General features: G+C 36.9%; 1 protein-coding gene across 5 annotated transcripts in view; it reads left to right on the forward strand.

Annotated features, from left to right (window-relative positions):
• The window catches only part of DIAPH3 (diaphanous related formin 3), a 249906-nt gene that overhangs the window by 85788 nt on the left and 144435 nt on the right, over positions 1-19683 (forward strand). For all 5 annotated transcript variants that reach the window (XR_003926581.2, XM_030036634.2, XM_030036632.2 and 2 more), the window contains one exon: positions 17171-17203. Coding sequence is in view for 4 of the 5 variants with exons in the window: in XM_030036634.2 (XP_029892494.1) it covers positions 17171-17203 (33 nt within the window). In the remaining variant the exon portion in view is untranslated. The remainder of the gene's footprint in view (positions 1-17170; positions 17204-19683) is intronic.

Raw genomic sequence — 19683 nt, forward strand, 5'->3', positions numbered from 1 at the left:
TCTGTGGATCATTTTTATGGTGAGGTGGCTTTAGTAAGTAGAACTATCACGTGAAGCCTCAGTGTATTCTAGATCTCATTCAAAGTGAAAAAGCGGATTGATAGTAAGGCAAATTGTAGATGTAAAGTGCATGTCCCAGCTGCTAATGAATGAATTATGTTCGTAGTGATGATCAACAATAACAAAAATCATCATCATAGAGCTACAATAAGCTCGTGGATTTCTAGTTTCAAAGCCCTATTTTTGCAAGTGGGTAGTGTAGAAAAAACATCCCTTCTCAATGTTTGCGTTGAGATGGTGCTGAATATGGTTCGTTTTGGAAATTGCAGTGGCAAAAACTCTCCAATATTTGGGGATCTAACTTTTGAAACATTAGTCTATCTTTTTGACTTATAACCTAGTGGCTATTTCAAATACTTGAAGTTTTATGGAAAGAAATATAGCTGGAAGAACTGGAAAGCTTTGGAAGCAGAATTTTACAGTTCTTCAGTGTCTAATACAGTACAGTTCTGGTTATCCACTATGTTAGTGTGAACTGTTTCGTAGTAGTCATAAAAAATTGAAGGCTCTACTTTGAAGTGTGAAACTGCTGTATAGCCTCCCTTCTTCCTGTTACAGGGTAGTGTAAACACAGCGGTGTTTCTGTTCAGGTTGACTGGGCAAAAGGCATTTTGCATCCAACTGCTGAATAAGTTTGAACAGGCAGCAGCTCCCTATTTTCTTTCTGGGAAACAAAGGCTTAATTTTTTAAGTGGATAGAAAAGATACAAGTTGGAATTACTGTCCTGGTTTTGAACATCAATTAAACCTGTTCTTCTAAAGCCCCCCACCCCAATTATAAAATGTGACATGATGAATATTTTGTTACAACAGAGTAACTCTTCTTCTGTTCTTAGCCTGAATTTAGCATCAATAAGCCAAGTTCTCTAAAGCATGTTATAAAAAAGGAAAAGAAAAAGAGAACTTTTTCTTCAGATATTCATGGTCTGAACTATGAGCATCTCCATCCTGCCTAACAGAGGCAGAGCAGTGTTATGTGGCTGCAGGCAGAGTTCAGGCCACTTTCTTTCCTGGAGCTGTTCAGTGTTTTGTACCTCTGTGCCAGAGGAAAAGAGGGAGGGAAGGGCAGAAGAGCTGACAACCTTAAGTGATGATTGCATAATGTTTAGAAGTCTTGATTTCTGAAGGCAGAAACCAGAAAATTCTCCAAATTAATACATGGTATACTCCCATTCTTCTTGCACTTGATTTGGGGTAATACTGAGCTGATATATAGATGCTGCCATGACACTTGTTTATGTCTTCACATGTGCAGAAGTTTTGCTTTCTTAGAGAAAGGTTCATTCATCCAGAGTGTACAGATACTGTGTATATATATATGTATATACATATATATATATTTTTTTTTTTTTCTGATGTACTTTCTTGCTGAAATTCCCTCCCCAAAGTCTGTCCAGGTAAAATTGTGGTGGGTGTATGCCTTCGCATCTTTGGATACGCTTGAAGTCCAATGGAGCCCTAACAGAGAAAATTATAATGGGTAGATGGCATTGCATCTACCTTCTTTTTTCCATAAAACACTGTTAGTATTGACCTGTTCACAATCCCATTTTCCAGTGTAAGTATGGGAAGTATAAGAACCTTTTGAATTTACTCTGTCCAGAGTAAGCATTGGAAGTACAAGCCCTATTGCTAAACAACACTTAAGTAGACAGTAAAGTGTTTATAAAGGGTGAATTTTTTTTTTTTTTTTGGGGGGGGGGACCCAAAAAACCAAAACACCCCAAAATCCCAACAAGAAAAACACCCCCACTGATTAAAATGGAGGTTTCTAAATACCTCTCCGTTCTTGCCTTAAGTTGGTCAGGTTAAACCAAAACAAAACAGCATGCTTGCAACCCATTTGTCATGAGTATGTCAAATTCTGCATTGTAGAGGCCCCAGAAAGCTTTGTTTGCAGATGCATCAGGCAGTGTTACAAGGGAAATGGGTGGGATTTAGGATGAATAAGCATTGATTGCCATATGGAGAGATCTTTATGATAATAATGTGGTTGTTGGTTGCTTCAAGCACATTTATATTTTTATCAGCTACTCTGTTGCTCATATGTCTAAGCCTCATACCGCTTTTGGAAGAGCGATATTTATTCTATTAAACTCCAGGATACTATTCCAGGTAAATGATGGTGTGCGAGTAGAGCATCTCATTGCCCACGGTTTGAACACCTATGTAAACAACTATTTGAGAGACAGAGATTACTTGTCAGTAATTGGAATTCATTGAGACGTTACCTGTGTGTACGTATGTAACCTTTCTATTTCTGAATTTGCGAGGATGAAAGTAAAGATCATGAACCACATTTGTATGGCAACAGGCCCAGCTTTGGGGAAGGACATACAGAAAGGAACATGGTGAATTACTGTGTACCTTGAGAAATGGCAGTGGCAAAAATACTATGGTATACTTGTGCTCTTATGCTAGAAACTATAACAGCAAATGTATGTCTGGGTAACAAATCTCAAAGAATTTCAGTTACTGGCAACTTTTTTTCTCAAAGTACTACTGGCATGACAGTGTTGATGTGCTTTTTTACTTGGTGCTGCCTTTGGGAGGTGGATGCTACAGAAAACAATTCATTGATAAACAACTTTTCAACTGTATCTGATATCTTTCCTGCCTCCTGAAGGACACTTACTACTGGTTGGTTGATGCAGAAGAGAAGACTAGGTCTTGTGCTCTCTCTCTTTATTTTTGTTTGTTTTTAGTGATACATGTCCAACATTCTGTTTGGAATAGACACATTGCTCTGTCTCCCATGCTGTCATTATGTATGCTCTTTCCTATGGCAGTGGGAAATTTTAATTTAAATCTGTTTTTTTTTTTTTTTTTTTTAGTTAATTGGTTTTTTTCTTAGAGGATTGTCTTCTGTATAAATTCGCATCACTAGCTGTTGCTGCAGTCCCATGTATTATTCAAAAGTGAAGAATTTGGGCAGGATATAGGTTTCTAATGGACCTTCAGGTGCAATTTTTTTCTGTATCTGAAGCCAGACTTGCTATTGAAAATCTGCCTTCCTTTTTATAGCTCTTCTTTTATCACTAAATTTCTTTATTTTTTTATCATAGTAAAAAAAATAATCTAGTAATTTCTGCAGATATCTGTCATTAACAAGAATAAAAAGAAAACACATTATTATCATGAAGACAGCCTTCTAACTATGAATAATTTTTAAGAAATAATGTTTCTCTAGATATGGAGATTTTTCTGTTGCTGAAATGGAGCACTTCCATTTCAACAGCTTCCTCAAAAACTGTAGATAAATGTAGTGAAAGTTATCCTCTGACTTTCAAAAGGTCATGTTTTGGGGCAGGAAAGGCAAGAGATAATGCAGCACTGAAGTGATTCTTGTAGAAGAGACAAGGAACATTATCAGCGCACAACAGTTTGTTAACAGAGATAGACATCTGAGAGATTTGTTAACATATTTTTTATAAATAATCTTGTTAGGTTTGGGGTTTTTTTGCGGTTTTTTTTTTTTTTTTGGTTGGTTGGGTTTTGTTGTAGTTAGTTGTTTGTTTTGTGTTTTTTTATATACTATCAGTACATTAAAATAACCGTAATCTGGACTAGGTGGACATAGTATTTTGTCACAAGAAGGCAGATATATATTGGATTTTCCACTGATATTTCCTTTTTTCAATTATGGCAAATTATATTTGGAATTCTGTGCGAGACTGGAAGACTGGGGGATAGCTTGCTTTTTTTACCCCAGAGAAAGAACAATATTAAGAAAACCAAGAGCTCTGTCTTCCTTTAGCTTGTTATGGAATGCAACTATACAACTATATATACAGTTGTTTTCCTTTGTGGTTTGTTTTAGCATTGTGTACTTGATCTGAATTATTTTGTTATATTCCTAAGATTGACACTGATTTTCTTTGAAAGGAGTACAATAAAGTCACTATCAGAGAGTTTTGTAAAGATGGTTTGTAATTTGGGAGTTGTATAAATTATTCTTGTTATTTTATTAGCATTTAAATTAGACAATAATGAATGGCAACCTAAGCTTCAGTTTCTATCACATGATAATTTCCTAAATGTTACATCTACTACTGAGCTGTGAGCTCACACATTTCAATATTTGTCATGTGATCTGGAGAAATCCCTATCTTAGAAAATGCAATGCAATTGGGTCATTAAAGCCTAAAATATGTTAGGATATCTTTAGTTGCTAATGAAATGTCTTCTTTTCAAAGCTGCTGAACAGGACAGATGACTTTTTAAACTAATTGTAATTCACTGAGGCATCTTATAATCTATAAGAAAGTTCACCTCTGCACTTTTCCTGTCCAGCTGTTGTCTTGAACAATTATCAGCAAGTTATTGTTCTGGTATGAGCCATGTCATGCTTGAAAGTGAGGTGAAAAAAATTAATGAGGGTGCATGAATGCTGGTTGATGAAGGTTAAGTAGATACAGTTACGCTTTCCTCATTCTTTTCTATGACTGTTGAGATTGAGGCAATATACTTTAATGAGACCACACAAACAAATGTGCTGATTGACAGCTCTTGATTTAGCAATGGGAAATGTTGGCTGAAGCCATATTTAGTTTCAGCCTAATACTTGGGTTGCTTGTGCACATAAGGATCTTGAATTTAACTTATACTGTGGAGCATTATTTTCTTTGTTTTGTTTTTGTTTTTTTTCTTTATTCAATTATATAAATCCATTTCATTGCTTTTATTAGGAACAGAGTATATAATTTTTAGTGATGATTGCAAGGGAATAATGCATCTTTCAGTATTTATAGCAAGGGAGTACTGAGGGGGTTTTATATGTATTTTTTTCTCGGGGAAAAAAGTCTTAGTAATTTTTCTATAAGTTAATTTCAAAAATCACAGGGGACTTTGTGTTGTAAATTCCTTAGTCCAATATCAATGATATGCAGTAATACTGAACAGTTTTTCTACAAAATTGTAATCAAAGATATAGAGGTAGATTTAAAAAAAAAAAGGAAAACCGTGTGTGTCAGATTCAGTGTATGAAAAGTGCCAGACAGTTGATAAAATTTGAGAAGATGATAATTTTCTAAGCAAAATAAGTGTGATAGCTTTAACCTCTGGACTGCAGTAGGGTTGCCACTGTGCCGATATTAATGAAAAGTGGGATAAGGTGCAGACTTGTAAAACAGGTAAGTTCAAGAGGAGGTGTGGAATATTGAAAAAGGATGCATTGGACTATGAGGGTATTAGTGGAGTTTCTGACGGATCAGTTATGGGAATAATTATTTATTAAATAGTCTCAATGATTTGTTGCATATGTTAAGAGAAGGCTGAACTTTGTGATGGCCAAGTTTGGAGGCATTCTCAAGTTGAAGGAGGTTAGGATGTCACAGGTAAGAAACTGGATGTTTAGTAGGAACACAATTAAATTAAATTTGGGAACAAAGCCAAATACTTAATTATGATTGGCAAATTTTGCTGTTTGCTGTTAAGTCCATCAATTCTGGAAGAACTTGTTAAGTGCATTTAAGCTATCTCAAGATATTTATACTACATACATGATCTACAGAGTAAGAACCATAGGACTTTTTTATACAAAATTTAATCTGTAACTTTGCCTGTCTGTATTTAAACAGAACTTTTGTCACATAACAAAGACATTTCAATATGATCAATTCCTTGTTCACATTGCTAAATGCTACAGTATTTGCCTAACTGGTATTTAACAGCATGCTACTTAGTCCACAGTGTCTGTGTCTGATGTTGGGAGCAAGTGGGGGGGGGGTGGGGCGGGAATACAGAGAGCCAGGTGGGAAGAGCAACTAGTAACCTTTATGTTAAAGTTTTGTAGCAGTCATTAAAATGTCCATCTGGTAATACTTTACTATGGAGACATATAGTAGCTGATGGACTACTTACGAAGTGGCAGAGTACTGGTGGTGGTTGAGAACGGAAAGTGTGAGTTCAAGTGTACCTGTGTCACAAGAAACGAAAAAACCTGGTAATAAATCATCTGAGAAAGTTTATTTCAGACAGCTTCTAATGCTTCGCCAGTCCATTCAAACACATTTGATATTGTATAAGAGCATAGCATAGAACTTGCATTTCCTTGTCGTCAGGGTATCGGAGCTTAAACTAAGAGGTGCATATGCCCGAAATTTAACAGGGTGGACAGAAACTGCAGGTTAGTGCTAGAATCTGTGATTTTTACTTGGGTTGATGTACATGTATGTATGTGTATGTATGTATCAGTTGTTTAAAAAAAAAAAGAAGAAAAAAGGTAAGGGAAGATGAGCAGAACAAATCCTGGATTTCACGGAAGTGTTTCCAGTAGGGAAGCATTGTTTTTAATATGTTTACAAGTCACGCTTTGTAATGTGACTTTCATTTCTGCTGTCCCAGACTCAAGACAGATTAAATCACAGATGCATAGAAGCTGCTGGTATCATCAGGTAAAGAGATTAAATGGATTTGAAATCTTTAATTAAGAAAAAGCAAAGTTCATGTTGTAGCGCTGTTTTCTTATTCTTTTAGAAGAGCATTAGGAAAGGAAGAGAACTGTTTAAACCAAGAGAAATAGGTATAAACTAGTCATGAATAAATATAAACTACAGATTGGTTCCAATCAACTAGATCAGAGAGGTTCAGACACACTTATCTTGTGAATGCATCTTTAAGAAAAAGAGCTCAGTGCTTTGAAGGTAGACCGAACAAAAATATGAAAAATGTATATGTTGTGCTTTCATATAGCAGTGACCTGGTCTTTGGACCATGAGAGTTCCTATTTTACATTTATTAGATGACACTATAGTTAGTATTACTGTTGCAAAAATTTACAAGTAAGAGGTAGACTTGCTTTCCTTCATCTTCTCTCCCCTGTCCCCATACACCACATAAGGTAAAAGTTTGAGCAGCAGGTGCAGCAGCAGTGTGTGAGGAAGAGGCTGGGCTGTGGATTGCAGGATGGGAAATTCCCAGTGATTCAGCTGTTTCTTGGTTTGCCTCCCAGGTTTCCCAGCTTCCAGGGGCTGTAACAGTGAGTAAGCAGGTTTGCCCTGAAGGTTCAAACCCAAGCATTTGACCTGCAAGTCCACTCCTACTTTCAGGTTGCCATTCAGCATAATGCCATCATCTTGGAGATCTGGAGATACTGCACTGCCTGGTTATGTACTGGTGTCTGATCTCTTAGGTTGGTAGAAGTGACCCATCCAGATCTCCAGGCATACTTCAGGGTGCTTAAGGTGCTTTGAGGTACTTCAGGGACTGGTGTGAGAAAGTGCTGTGTATTATCTCCGATGTCCTTGGTCTCCTGCTGCCTGTGTAACTTGGGAGTCCGCTACTGACCGTGGCTTCCTCATTCAGTTTCATTCAAGATACAGCAGCTCCTCCCTAGTAATGCCAGTTTGCTGTTCTCTCCTCTCTGCCCTTTCAGTTTGGAGTCCCATGTACTGCTGTTTCTTCCCACAAATTAATGATCAGTCCTTTGTCAGGTTAGTACTGCCCCTGCCGTTTTGGTGTGTGAGGCACTGACAGTGCTATGAGGTGACAGTGGTAGCTTAGTAAGTTTTTTGTCCCTCTTATGTCAGATCATTCATTCCTGCCATTGCACTGCCCCGTCTCTTTTGCTGCCGTGTCCCTTTTTTTTTTTTTTTTTTTTTTTTGTGTGTGTGTGCGGTTACTTGATGAATTAGATTGAAAGCCTGATCCACTGTTTCCCTGCTGGAAAGATCTTGAATTGTTTTAAGTTGAGATCAGAGGTTAATAAAACAATTAAAAATAACATCAGAACACATAGAGTACCCTTTGAAAATCTATGTTCAGCGAAAGTACTTACAAAAGCATACTGTATAGTGCGACACGTGTTCTGCAATGAAATGACTTTTACATAATAACTAGTATAAATTGTCTTTTTTGTGAGTACCTTGAGATATTGTTCATCTGGAGAGGTATGTAGTAAAACACTGATTTTGAGAGCTGAGTGCTGGTAAGACTATACAACACTGCATGAATTTATGAAGTGAAATTAAAACCATAGTTTAAAGGAAGGAGATGAGATTTTAATGGAATAATTTTTCTGTCAGAAGTATGTCTTTAACTTAGCTGTACATATAGATGGTACTTGTTAACTTTAAATCTTATGATAACAAAGATCTAATCAATTATGAAAAATGTTTATCTCAGAACAGTACACTGTAACACCTTAATGAGAGGAACAACCCTTAAGTAAAAACAAATGTTTAATTGAAAATGTGTAACTTCGGTTTATAATTTAATGTGGCAGCCAATTTTGTGAATTTGTTTTGTGCCCTATTTCAGTGGCAGGTGAATCTGGTGCTGCTAGATGAGGGGGTCCAATTCTCTTGCTTGTTTGACACGAGTGTTTATGTGGCTGTGCAGTGAACTGGGACAAGGAACTGACACAACTGAAAACTAGCTTCTGGCATTCACTGTACAGATAAAAGTACTCTGGTCAGTATAAAGTGACAGGAAAAAGGGTGGAGCAGCCTCTTTCAGATGCAGTGCCAGCTTCTGCTCAACTGGGATCACAGGATGGTGCTCTGGGAGCAACTGAGCAGATGTATCGGTTCACTGATGCTGAAGGGAAGAGGCCAGACTGATGTCTTCTGCCCTGCTCCTGGTTACACGGTCTGCCTCACTCTGGTGCTCGTTAGACTACTCCACAAGCTGATCAGACTTGCTACTTTGGTAGAAAACTACCCACTGTCTTGGTTTTTTGCTTGATAATTTTTCTGCCATTTTAGTGAGTTGAAGAAATTTTTTAAGCAGCCCAATTATCATGCTGGCTTTTTCAGAAATGGTAGGAATATGCAGCCAAGAGAAAAGCTGAGTGTGTGAGGGGAGGAGTAGATTCCCATGTATTACCAGCAGTGCTCTGCTGTGTCTACATACTGTGTTTTATGGAATAATAGAATCATAGAACAGGGTTGGAAGGGACCTTTAAAGGTCATCTAGTTCAACCCCTCTGCAGTGAGCAGGGACATCTTCAACTCGGTCAGGTTACTCAGAGCCCCGTCCAACCTGACCCTGAATGTTTCCAGGGATGGGGCATCCACCACCTCTCTGGGCGACCTGTTCCAGTGTCTCACCACCTTCACAGTAAAGAATATCTTCCTTACATCTAATCCAAATCTGTTTAACTGGTAAGCATGCAGTATATGCAATAATAGACATATATCAGACAAGCTCTAGCTAAACCTCTGAGGGCAATTAGGTAATTTGAAAGTAATGGAATCAATGGTTATTGCGTGTTCTCATTATTTATATCTGAAGCCGGTCTATTTTTTTTTTTTTTTTTTTCAATTTTGAAAAGTATTCTGACTTGTCTTTCCTTTGTACTTCACAGTATATGTGTGAAGCAAAATTACAACTTTTCTTGCTAATTAAATAAATTTAGTGAATAATTAAGATTTTTTGCAGTGATGATTTTGCAGGCTAGTATAGTTTTTGATTTTTTTTCTTTTTTTTTTTTTTTTTAAGAATTGCAAATTTAAGGAGGGGGTTGGCAAACTTTAAACAGGAAATGTAGGACAATTCAACTAACTCTTTAGTTGCCATACTCTGTGTTCTATAAAGTTGAGGTTTGGGGTTTTTCTTTGTCTCCCTCCTCCCCCCCACCCCTTATGTTATGTGTGGCCCACAGATGAAAACTTGTAAAATTGTAGACTTTAGGCACTTGAATTCTTGTATTACTTGAAATTTTTATAGTGGAAAACTTGACACTGACTTTGAGGGTAATAAGCAAAAGAGGCTATGGCAAGAGTTAATTGCTCTAACAAGACAGTTAAGCAGAATAGAGAAGGGGTTTGCAGCACTCAGGAGGAAGAACTTGAGCTTTGAATATATTGCACTGTATATCTTTTTCTGTATGGGGAATTGTTTTCTGGCCATAGGAAGTGCCATGGAAATTCTCTGTTTTCAAAATCCTGTTTGGAGAAAATGACCTCAAGGATCTTATTGATCAGGTAGTGATAAAGTAATGATGGCAGCGATAAAGTAAGAATTTGCAAGTAACTTAGGAAGTAAGTTTGTCCAATGAGTCTATAAGTGTGCTCTTGCTTTCCTTTCATGAAATTACTTGTTACAGCCTGTTTTCTATTGGAGTGTTAACAGAAATGGATAGTAATAAGGGTATTTGAAAAACCTGCCCTACTTTTTATCAGATTCTGTGTTTTTAAGAATCTACAATGCATAACCTTATACTTCAGTCTGTAAGACGCTGAAAGTTATTTTCTTACATGCAAGTCCTAAGGTCTCTGTAAAGGGAGCTGTAGTCATCAAGTCAACCTTGGTTAGGTGTGTTTTTTGGAATTAAAAGTCTAACTTGAACAAAGGTGGTTACTGTATGAGAAACTAAAGGCAAAAAAACTTGAATTGCTTTATGTTCGGTCCAGACTTCCAGTCTTTGAAACTCAAGGGCTGGAAACATATGTATTATTGAAAGTAAAGATTATGATGAAACAATTTTGACAGTGTTGTGAGTTAAGATATAAATGGGAAAAATATTTTTACTTTTCCTTGTAAATAAAAAATGATAAATACTAACAGTTTGAAAAATTGCACAGTAAGAAGATCTAAAATTAGGTTTTACCTTGGACTTTGGTCTAGAAACAAATCATTGTCCAACTTCTAGAAGCTATTTAGTGAAGTTGAAAGTTTTGGTATCAAGCAAAGTAATAAATTATTCATTAGAAGATTAAAAAAATGTTTAACATAGTCTTACTTGTAAACAACAACAGAACATAGTTAAGGCAGTACAAATACTGCAGCATATTAATGATATTTAATATATAGTACATAAAATCTATAAGCAGCAGAAGCTACATCTTGGAGTGTTGGGGTTTTTTTACTCAGATTTTACTTAAGAGTATATGCTTGTCTTTAAATTCCAGGGACTTCAGTATGTTTCAAATGCTGTTCTAATTCTTACTGCTTTGCTGAGTTAGAGCTAAGCTGTTAAAATTTTCATACTAGTGTATTTTGAGCATGGATAAAGACTTTATAAAAATGCAATTAAAAAGTATGATTTACTACTTCTTATCTGTGTTCCAAGGAAAAAAAAAGTTTGAGTAACACCCCTCTTTCCTACTTCCAGCTGCTGAAGCTTAGAATTATTTCTGTTTGTCCAATAGTGAAGTTGCCTCCAAACTGGTCTTTGGGGGGAGCGCTGTGTTGGAGGATGAATCACAACTTGCATGGTCAGTAGAGGGAGTTTTAGAATAGGTCAATAAAGTGGACAGTAACAGATTGCTAAGACCAGCTGGTATTCACCCCAGACTTCTAAGGGAACTGAAGGATGAAACAGCTGAGCTATGAACTGTGCTGTGTAAACTATTATTTGAGCCTATGCTAGCATCAGAGGAAAGGAAGCAAGGTGACAAATGTGATGACAGTTTTTAAAACGGTTTCTGGGCTTTGAGGATCTACAATTAGCAAAGTTGATACCCATGGTGGACATATTGTAGATAATCATTAATAAAGGGTAGAATTAGTTAACAATTTAATAAACTACTGATACACTGACAAAATCTTCTCAGTCTCAGTAATGGTTGAACGCGAATAGGATTTTGGGAACTGTTAGGAAAGAAGAACAAAATAATAATAAATGTATCACTACAAGTTCAAGCTGTGCCCACATCCTATACTTTGTGTGGTTTTGTTTCCTCTCGCTAATAAAAGGTATAGTAGAGGTACAGCAAAACTGATCAAGATTATCAAATAAAAGGAAGTCTTTCTTTGTACAATGAATAATTAAGTAAGGAAACTGTGCTGAAGGACATCATCAATGTTTAAAATTTACTAGCTGTAAAACAATTAACACAAATGCATGGAAGAACAATCTGTTGAGGATTATTAAATGAAAAGCTTTTGCTCTGGAGTTGGGCAACCTCTGAAACGCAAATATATGGAGACTTGCAAAGATGTGTATGCTTGATTTGTTCTTGTACTTTTTCCTATGCATCTTACGGATCCCAGGAAGAGGTTGACTTTTGATCCAACAGGGCATAGTTGTTCTTATTTTAACTGGGTCTAGCTCATTCTGTTGCCTTGTCCTGCTTAATCTGACCCATGCTGGCTCCTTGACCAATACTTCTGTGTGGTTCTCTATCTCCTTTCAGATATTGGACCCAAAAAATTGGAGTTGAAAAGTTGTCATTCCATTTCACAGGGTAATAAGTAACATTACGGTGCTTCTTGAATCAGCTGTGCTCACCTGGGGTGCAACTGCACTCGGGTCCTGTTATTCTGCTTTTGATAGCTTCTGTCAAGTGACAGATCAGCCTCGTAAGGCCCGAACAGCTAAGTCTTGATGGTAGGAATATATCTTAAAATGGGGACGCCTGAAAACTGCAGAATTATGTGTCTACAGGAACTAAACTCTAAATAGCTTTACTGCTGAGAACACCAGTGTGTTTTGCTTTTTCCTGTTAAGCAAACTCCATTGTAGCAGAAAGCTCATGTCAAACACCCCTTTTTCCTTTCCCCTTCCAGGAAAATTAGTGAAGTTTTAAATTCTTCCAGGATTTGAATCAGTTTTGGTTAAAACTTTGAGTTCTAGTGTGGAGCCAAGCACGTGTTCAGATTGTAACTAAGAAAAAGATTCTTCTGATTTATATACGCCATACTTCTGAGAGTATTTTAGATAGTTACTTCTTAAGAAATAGGATCTCAGAGTTGATATTTTTTCTTCACAATTTTATCGGATGCCATTAACAAACATGAGAGCTTCATGTTTTTGGTTTATGAATGAACTAACATTATTTAGAAACTATTTAATCAGTATGATGACACTTAGGTTTTCAAAATAAAATGAAGATGGTATTTCTGCTTTAAAAAACTTGGTGACTTAGTTTAGCCACTTGGCTAATTTCCCAAAAGCAGTACTCTTTCACTGTAAACTCCTCTGTTCATTGTTATAAAGGAGGAGAAGGGTGGAAGCACACACACAAGTCCATGTGGTTAATCACTTGCCAGTGTACTAGTTCCTGTTACGTGATTAGTTGGCCTATGCCTGTTACCGCTATGTCTTCTTGCAAACAAGGACCTTATATGTCCATCTTAATTACCTGTTGTTTTTTTTTTTACCTTGGCCCACCTATTGATGCCATGATTGTACAGTATTTCAATGGGCAAGGTGCATGTGCTGGGAACTGTAAAAATTCTAAGCTGAAGTACTTATTTTTGTGCATGTAATGTGATGTACATACAGAATATTAAAGACTGTATTAAGTAATATAAAAGGTGCTATGTGCTAAAACCATCTGAAAAGATGTTCAAATTTTTTTTTTAATTTTTTACAGAGCTATAAGAGAAAGTATCAGTATATTGCACTTATTTATAATTACTCTCCAACTCTCATACATATTATATATGCTTCAGTTGGTTTCTCATGCAGATTATATAATTATACAAGTTTAATAGGATAGATATTTTGTGGTAGATTAAAATATTTTAAAAATAAGCTGATTCATAGAGAAACTTTGTGTGAAAGTATCTATAAAGTCAGTCATTGGATGTATTTAATAGCTGATTATAGAGGCATATTCTTCTGAATTAGCTTGCAATAGCCTGTCAGAGATAAAATCCCTGATTACATTTGTACCTTTGCTGTTATCAATGATGCCAGTTCTTAAGTACCCTTGAGAAATTAGTTGTGATAAAATCCTCTATTCTGAATGAGTTATCGTGAAGCATGACTGAGTTATCATGAGGTATGCATGACTTGTGCCAATTCAACAGCAGCACTGTCAATATAGGAACAACAGTGCACGTGTGCATGACTGAACACATGTTTGAGGGAGGTAAGAAGTGACAATCTCTTACAAACTGCTCAGAAAACAAGTGGTAAAACTTAAGACATTTCACTGTTACAGCAACTACCGTTCCAAAGATACGAGTTACTGATGAATAGAAATTGTCAAAAAGGACAGAGGCCTGAATAAACAGGAGCTCGGCAACTTTGTATTATATTTTCCACATAACTGTTGTAGTGAACGTGAAGAAGAATAGCAAGTACCCATACTTTCTAGGAGTTTGCAATCCAGCTTGATGTAAAGTACTGGAAATGTTTTCAATTTCATAGCTGGCAGGTAAAACTGTGAAACATTATTTATATTCCTACCATAGTTAGTAACTTCATATGATTTTTCAAGTTTTATACATATGTAGATGTAAAATAAGATGGAGCATGAAAGCTTTTTCATAGTATTTGAAACATAGTTTCTACCCCATAAAAGGGCTGAATTAGATTATTAGGAGTGCTGAACAGTCCCTGAGGCTAACATTTGCATTGATACAACCTTAGGTTGCTCTGTTTGGAAAGAAGAACATTTACCAACTTCCTGGCCTCTCAGCATTCAGGCATTCTTCCTACTGCTGTGGGCTGTGCCCAGTATCCTCATTTTATCCTTGTTTTCACAAAATAAAGCAAATAGGTGTCTTCAATGATATTGCAGAATGATTGGGATCTAGTTCATAATTTTTTTTGCTATTTTGAAGCAGGTTGTCACAAATAACTGTGCTGGTGAACCCTGCAACTCAGTATGGAATCTGTAAATGGAGCTGATGGCACCTGTGTTGTAGTGTCACAGCCTGGGAAATAGGCTTGTTGGTGTCCTTTTTTTGGAGACTAAACTTTGCCTTGCTTTGTCTCATGTCATATTGTGGGACCGTAGCTGTGGAGCTGTTAAAACAATCCAAGTCTTCAAAAGGCTGCAGTTAGCCAAAAGGCATGTATTCCGTGTCAGGCCTTTGATTTTAACACTGGTGAGGCCACACCTGGAGTACTGCGTCCAGTTCTGGGCTCCTCAGTACAAGAGAGACATGGACATACTGGGGGAAGTCCAACAAAGGGTCACGAAGATGATGAAGGGTCTGGAGCATCTCTCCTACGAGGAAAGGCTGAGACAGCTGGGACTGTTCAGACTGGAGAAGAGAAGGCTCAGGGGGATCTTAGCAATTGATATAAATACCTGACGGGAGGGCGCAAGGAGGATGGAGCCAGGCTCTTTTCAGTGGTGCCCAGTGACAGGACCAGAGGCAATGGGCACAAACTGAAACACAGGAGGTTCCCTCTGAACATCAGGAAACACTTTTTCACTGTGAGGGTGACTGAGCACTGACACAGGTTGCCCAGGGAGGCTGTGGAGTCTCGCTCCTTAGAAATATTCACGGTCCTGGGCACCTGGCTCTAGGTGGCCCTGCTTGAGTAGGGATGTTGGACCAGATGACTTCCAGAGTTCCCTTCCAACCTTAGTAGTTCTGTGATTTATAGTGAGTTATTCCACTTTCTTGCATTGAATAACTAAGAACTCCTGCAGCATTTGTTATTTAGCTACAACCTCATCTTCTATTAAAGATCCATTCCTTTGATTGCAGATAACTTTTTGGAGATAAAGAATGCAGGTCTTTCAGTTGAATATCCTACTATATGGGGCACAAGCTATCATTTACTTCTAAGAGTTAGACTTTTAAACAGATGAGGTTGGCATCTGCTTTCATAATGAGACTCGGTATAGGTACATCCTTTGAGCCTGTGACCCCAGGCTTGTTCTTTCATTTGTCAGTGAAGACAGACTGCAAGATGACTGTTGTCTTAGCTAAGAGGGTAGGAAAGGTGCGAGTTCTTGTCTAATTTTCTGTACACTCTGTTACTTAGTGACAAAATAACTCCGCTGAGTGTTCTGTAGATTTCTGTGTAATGTAGTTTCAGGTTTCATCTGAACTAGGAATTCAGACTTTTAAAAATAATGTTCAGATCTGCATGTTCCTTTTGAAGCCTGTATTTCAAGGGTATTTTGTTTTTATTCAGTAGGATGATGTATTTTAGAAGATTTTTTTTTTTCCTTTAGCATACAGATGCACAGACATGATTTTTCTTACACAAAGATTGTGGGTAGCAGATTATATCAAGACCTGTGGCAGAAATGGAAATGTGGATAGCAATTCATGAATGTAGATTATTTCAGTGGCACCTACCAAGTATGTAATTGTTTCAGAAATCTGCAGAGTAGCTACATAGGATTCAATCCACATTTTTATGAAATGCTATTCTGTAGGCTTCCAACTGTGATGTTATATTTGTAAACAGTCCTGTTGCCACTCCCTTCAGGACTCTAATTTCTGTCAGGTCATTGCCACAGATGGAGGTAGTTGACTACAGTTGAACGTGTATATGGATGCATGTTTGAAGGAGACAGTAAAAGCAATCTTTCCAATAGCTGAAACTTCTTTGAGGTATTTGTCTGTACACTGGCAACCACATCTGTTAATTTTGGAGTCATGTTAATAAGGATGTGGGATTGCGGAGATAAGAGGAACTGTGAAGGGTGGGAGATGAATACTGTGTGTTTCAAAGTGCTCTAGCACTTTGTTTCCCAGTCTGAGAGGGCAGAGAGCAGGTGCAGCATTAGATGAGGTACTACTGACTAAAAATTATCCAGTTCAGGTGCTGGGGCCATGTGTATGCCCCTCAGTGTGATAGATGTAGCACATAGACAGAACTTGAAAGGATGTGTGGTTCTTGATATGTAGCATTCCTTTTTAGTTCTATAATACTTGAAATAAGACATGTGATTTTGAAAAAGTTAATGGTTTAACATGATGGTCCAACTTCTGGAGCCATGAGAGCTGTCTGTGCATTTTGAGATCCCCTGGTTTGATTCTTCTCTCGTTAGCACAACATCTTACATTTATTTCCCTAAGGAGTCACCTCCTTTCTGCAGCAGCTGCCCACTCTCACTGGGCTGCTTTCTTTTTCCAGTGTAAGCAGATATTTCCCATTTTCTATCTTCTGTGTACTTTCCTCCCTGCTCCAGTGCCTTCCCCAAATAAAAAGCTAATTGGTCATTTTCTTTGATTTCCTGTTAGTCTAGATATTTACTTTATCTGTTCAAATCTATTACATTTTTTTTCTCCCCCCAACCCCCCAGTGGGCTTTTTCCCCCCCTTTTTTTTGTTGGAAATAGATAATAGTTTTGTTTCTTGTTTGTTTGTTTGTCTTTCTCCCTTATAACTTAATAAGCAAATGAGGTAAAAATTTCTAGTGGCAGTAGGAGGTATCAGAGTTTTCACTGGAAAGTGCAACATTTCCAATAGGGAAGACAAGTAATACATATCCTCTGCTTCTTACTGCTGCCAACTACATAAGGATGTGACCTGAATTCTCCTGAAGAAGTATCATGTAAGTCTGCAGTAGTTTAGTTTGTTGCATAATTGTATAACTCTGCATACCATTCCTGCATGAGTTCCGCAAGTAAATATGTTCTATGCTTATACATTTTTCCTTAGGGTTGTGATGCCCTAAGTATTGCTGTAACATTGTGTGTAACCCCCTCCTGGGTGAAAATTCCAGAGGGAATAAGCCAATTCATTTGCAGCCTTGTTTCTTGATTTGAAAGTTGGGAATTAAAATAACTGCTGATATTTTTTTTGTATGTTTGTGTATCTGTGTATTATCTCTTGTAAGACTTGCAATGCATAACTGTTGCTTTTTAGTGCTGGAAAAGGCAAACATATTTGTATTTTTTCCTATTTGAGCCCCTATTAGTATGCAGTTCAAGGCTGTCAGGAAAAGTTTAAGTAAATTAATAAAGTCAGATAATTTCACTTTTTTATTGCGACTACTAAGGAAATTATTTTGTTTCCCATAAAATGATGATTTGCAAAGTTCCAAGGTAGCCAAAAAGCAGTACTGTATTTTCATTATGATTCAGATGAGTAAGGCATGAAGGTGGCATGGAACGTGTGCTACAGAGATGTCTGGGTCTTCTAGTAGAATCTGTAATTCTAGCATTGATAAGACAGGCAACTCAAAATGATGCTTTTAAGAATGACTGTTTTCAGTATGTAACCGATAAGAAATTTGAGAGGTCTGTTAAGGTGTGTAACTGCAGGAGAAAACAGTTCCATGATCCTGAGATCTGTAGCTTCTGACATGCCCTTCTGGGTTCAGTAAGGGCTCTTCATAAAGCATAACTAGAAAAAAAGTGAAGCTTTAGTGGTAACCTCCTTTTTATCCAGTGGCTCAAATGTCATTCTGTTCCTTTTGCATACGGGGTATTGAGTTCTCACATTGGTGGTTAAAACCTACTTCTTTTGCTTTCACATGCATAGTGAGTAGAGTGTGTCCTTTTTCCTGGGACAGGAGAATACTAACCTTTCTGTTAAATCTGTGCTAAAAGAAATTCAAGGCCAACTGATTGTTGTGGGTAGGGTGGGGAGAAAGACAAAAGAGGATGATTGTGGCTTTGTAACCCATTTGCCGGGACCGTGGATACCAGTCCTCCTTCCCAGGAATTATGGGTCTTTATGTCTTAGCTCAGTAATTTCATTTTTCAGAATACCAGGTTCTTTTCTGCACTGTGGCATGTCCTCAGGAGGAACATCATGCTGCCTAGCAGGTGTAGAGTATTAAAAGTGATTTAGGAGATGATTCAAATTTGTGCCTCCACCAACTCGGAAGGGACTAGAATCTAGTTCCTTCAATCCTTATGTGAGGTCTTTAAGTTCTTACCTCTTTGGTAGTATCCTAGACAACAAAGCTCAAGGACCTCAAGAGGTCATTTAGTCTGTGTCCTAATCCTGGGCAAAATTTATTTTGCTTAGAAAAACATTTTTTTAAGAACGATATAGCTCTCAAAGATCTCTCTTAAATTTTACAGAAATAATTTAAATTTAGGGAAAGCCTCTTGATAATTCATGTTAGATCTAGTTTTGTCAAGAATCATCAATGAGCTAGAAATTTTAATCCTATGTCTTCTGGTCTACATCCATCTGCTTCTGAAGTCAGTATCATATACTTTTATTACAACATGTTTTCAAATATTTGAAGCATGTATAACTTAATTTGGAGCAATCATGCTGTAAAAGCTTGGAAACTAGTTTCATTTGTGAAATAGTATAGAGAATTAGTCTAGTATAGTATAGAGAATTACATAAACAGTAGTAATACATTGGGTGAATAACATTTGACAGTGAAGATTTGTGCTGGGGGGAAAAAAAGGAAGAAAAAAAAAAAAGGAAGAAAATAAAAAAGGACAACCAGATTGGATTTACGAAAAGATTTGTGTGGTTTTGGTCTTTTTGTTTGTTTGCATAATAATTGGAATGGTTCCTACTAATACATTATCAACCCTATGCTGTTATTTTAAATGAAGTTCTTATGACAGTGTGTGAATGATGAGAAATAAATTCAGCTTACATAATGCATTTGGGAGATCCTATTTGTATGAATTATTTTCTGAAAAGAAAGAATAAGCCAAAATTTCCAGCAATGTTAATGTATGTTTATACAATCACTTTGTCTTTGTGGTGTTTTATAATAAGGTGATTACATCATATATTTAAAAATACATCTTTTTTTGAGGAGATAAGGAAAATAGGTATATACTCACTTATATTCTAAGGTAATGTTAATTTTTTTAATGAGCCGGTGATCTTTGATAATTTTGGCGCGTATATTTAGACAAATGCGGGCACAAAAATACTTAAATTTTGGATTGGCTCTTTATTGTTCAATGTTGAGACACATTATCGCATCTTCTTTAAGATTTGTTTTTGTTAAAATCCAATTCAGAATGCTAACCTGGCCAGGCTGACTAAGTATGTTGCATGGTATTTTAAATATGACTTTCATGACCTCAGGCCATTCAGACAATTAAC

Source organism: Aquila chrysaetos, chromosome 14, assembly GCF_900496995.4.
Source record: "Aquila chrysaetos chrysaetos chromosome 14, bAquChr1.4, whole genome shotgun sequence".
Lineage (NCBI taxonomy): Eukaryota > Metazoa > Chordata > Aves > Accipitriformes > Accipitridae > Aquila > Aquila chrysaetos.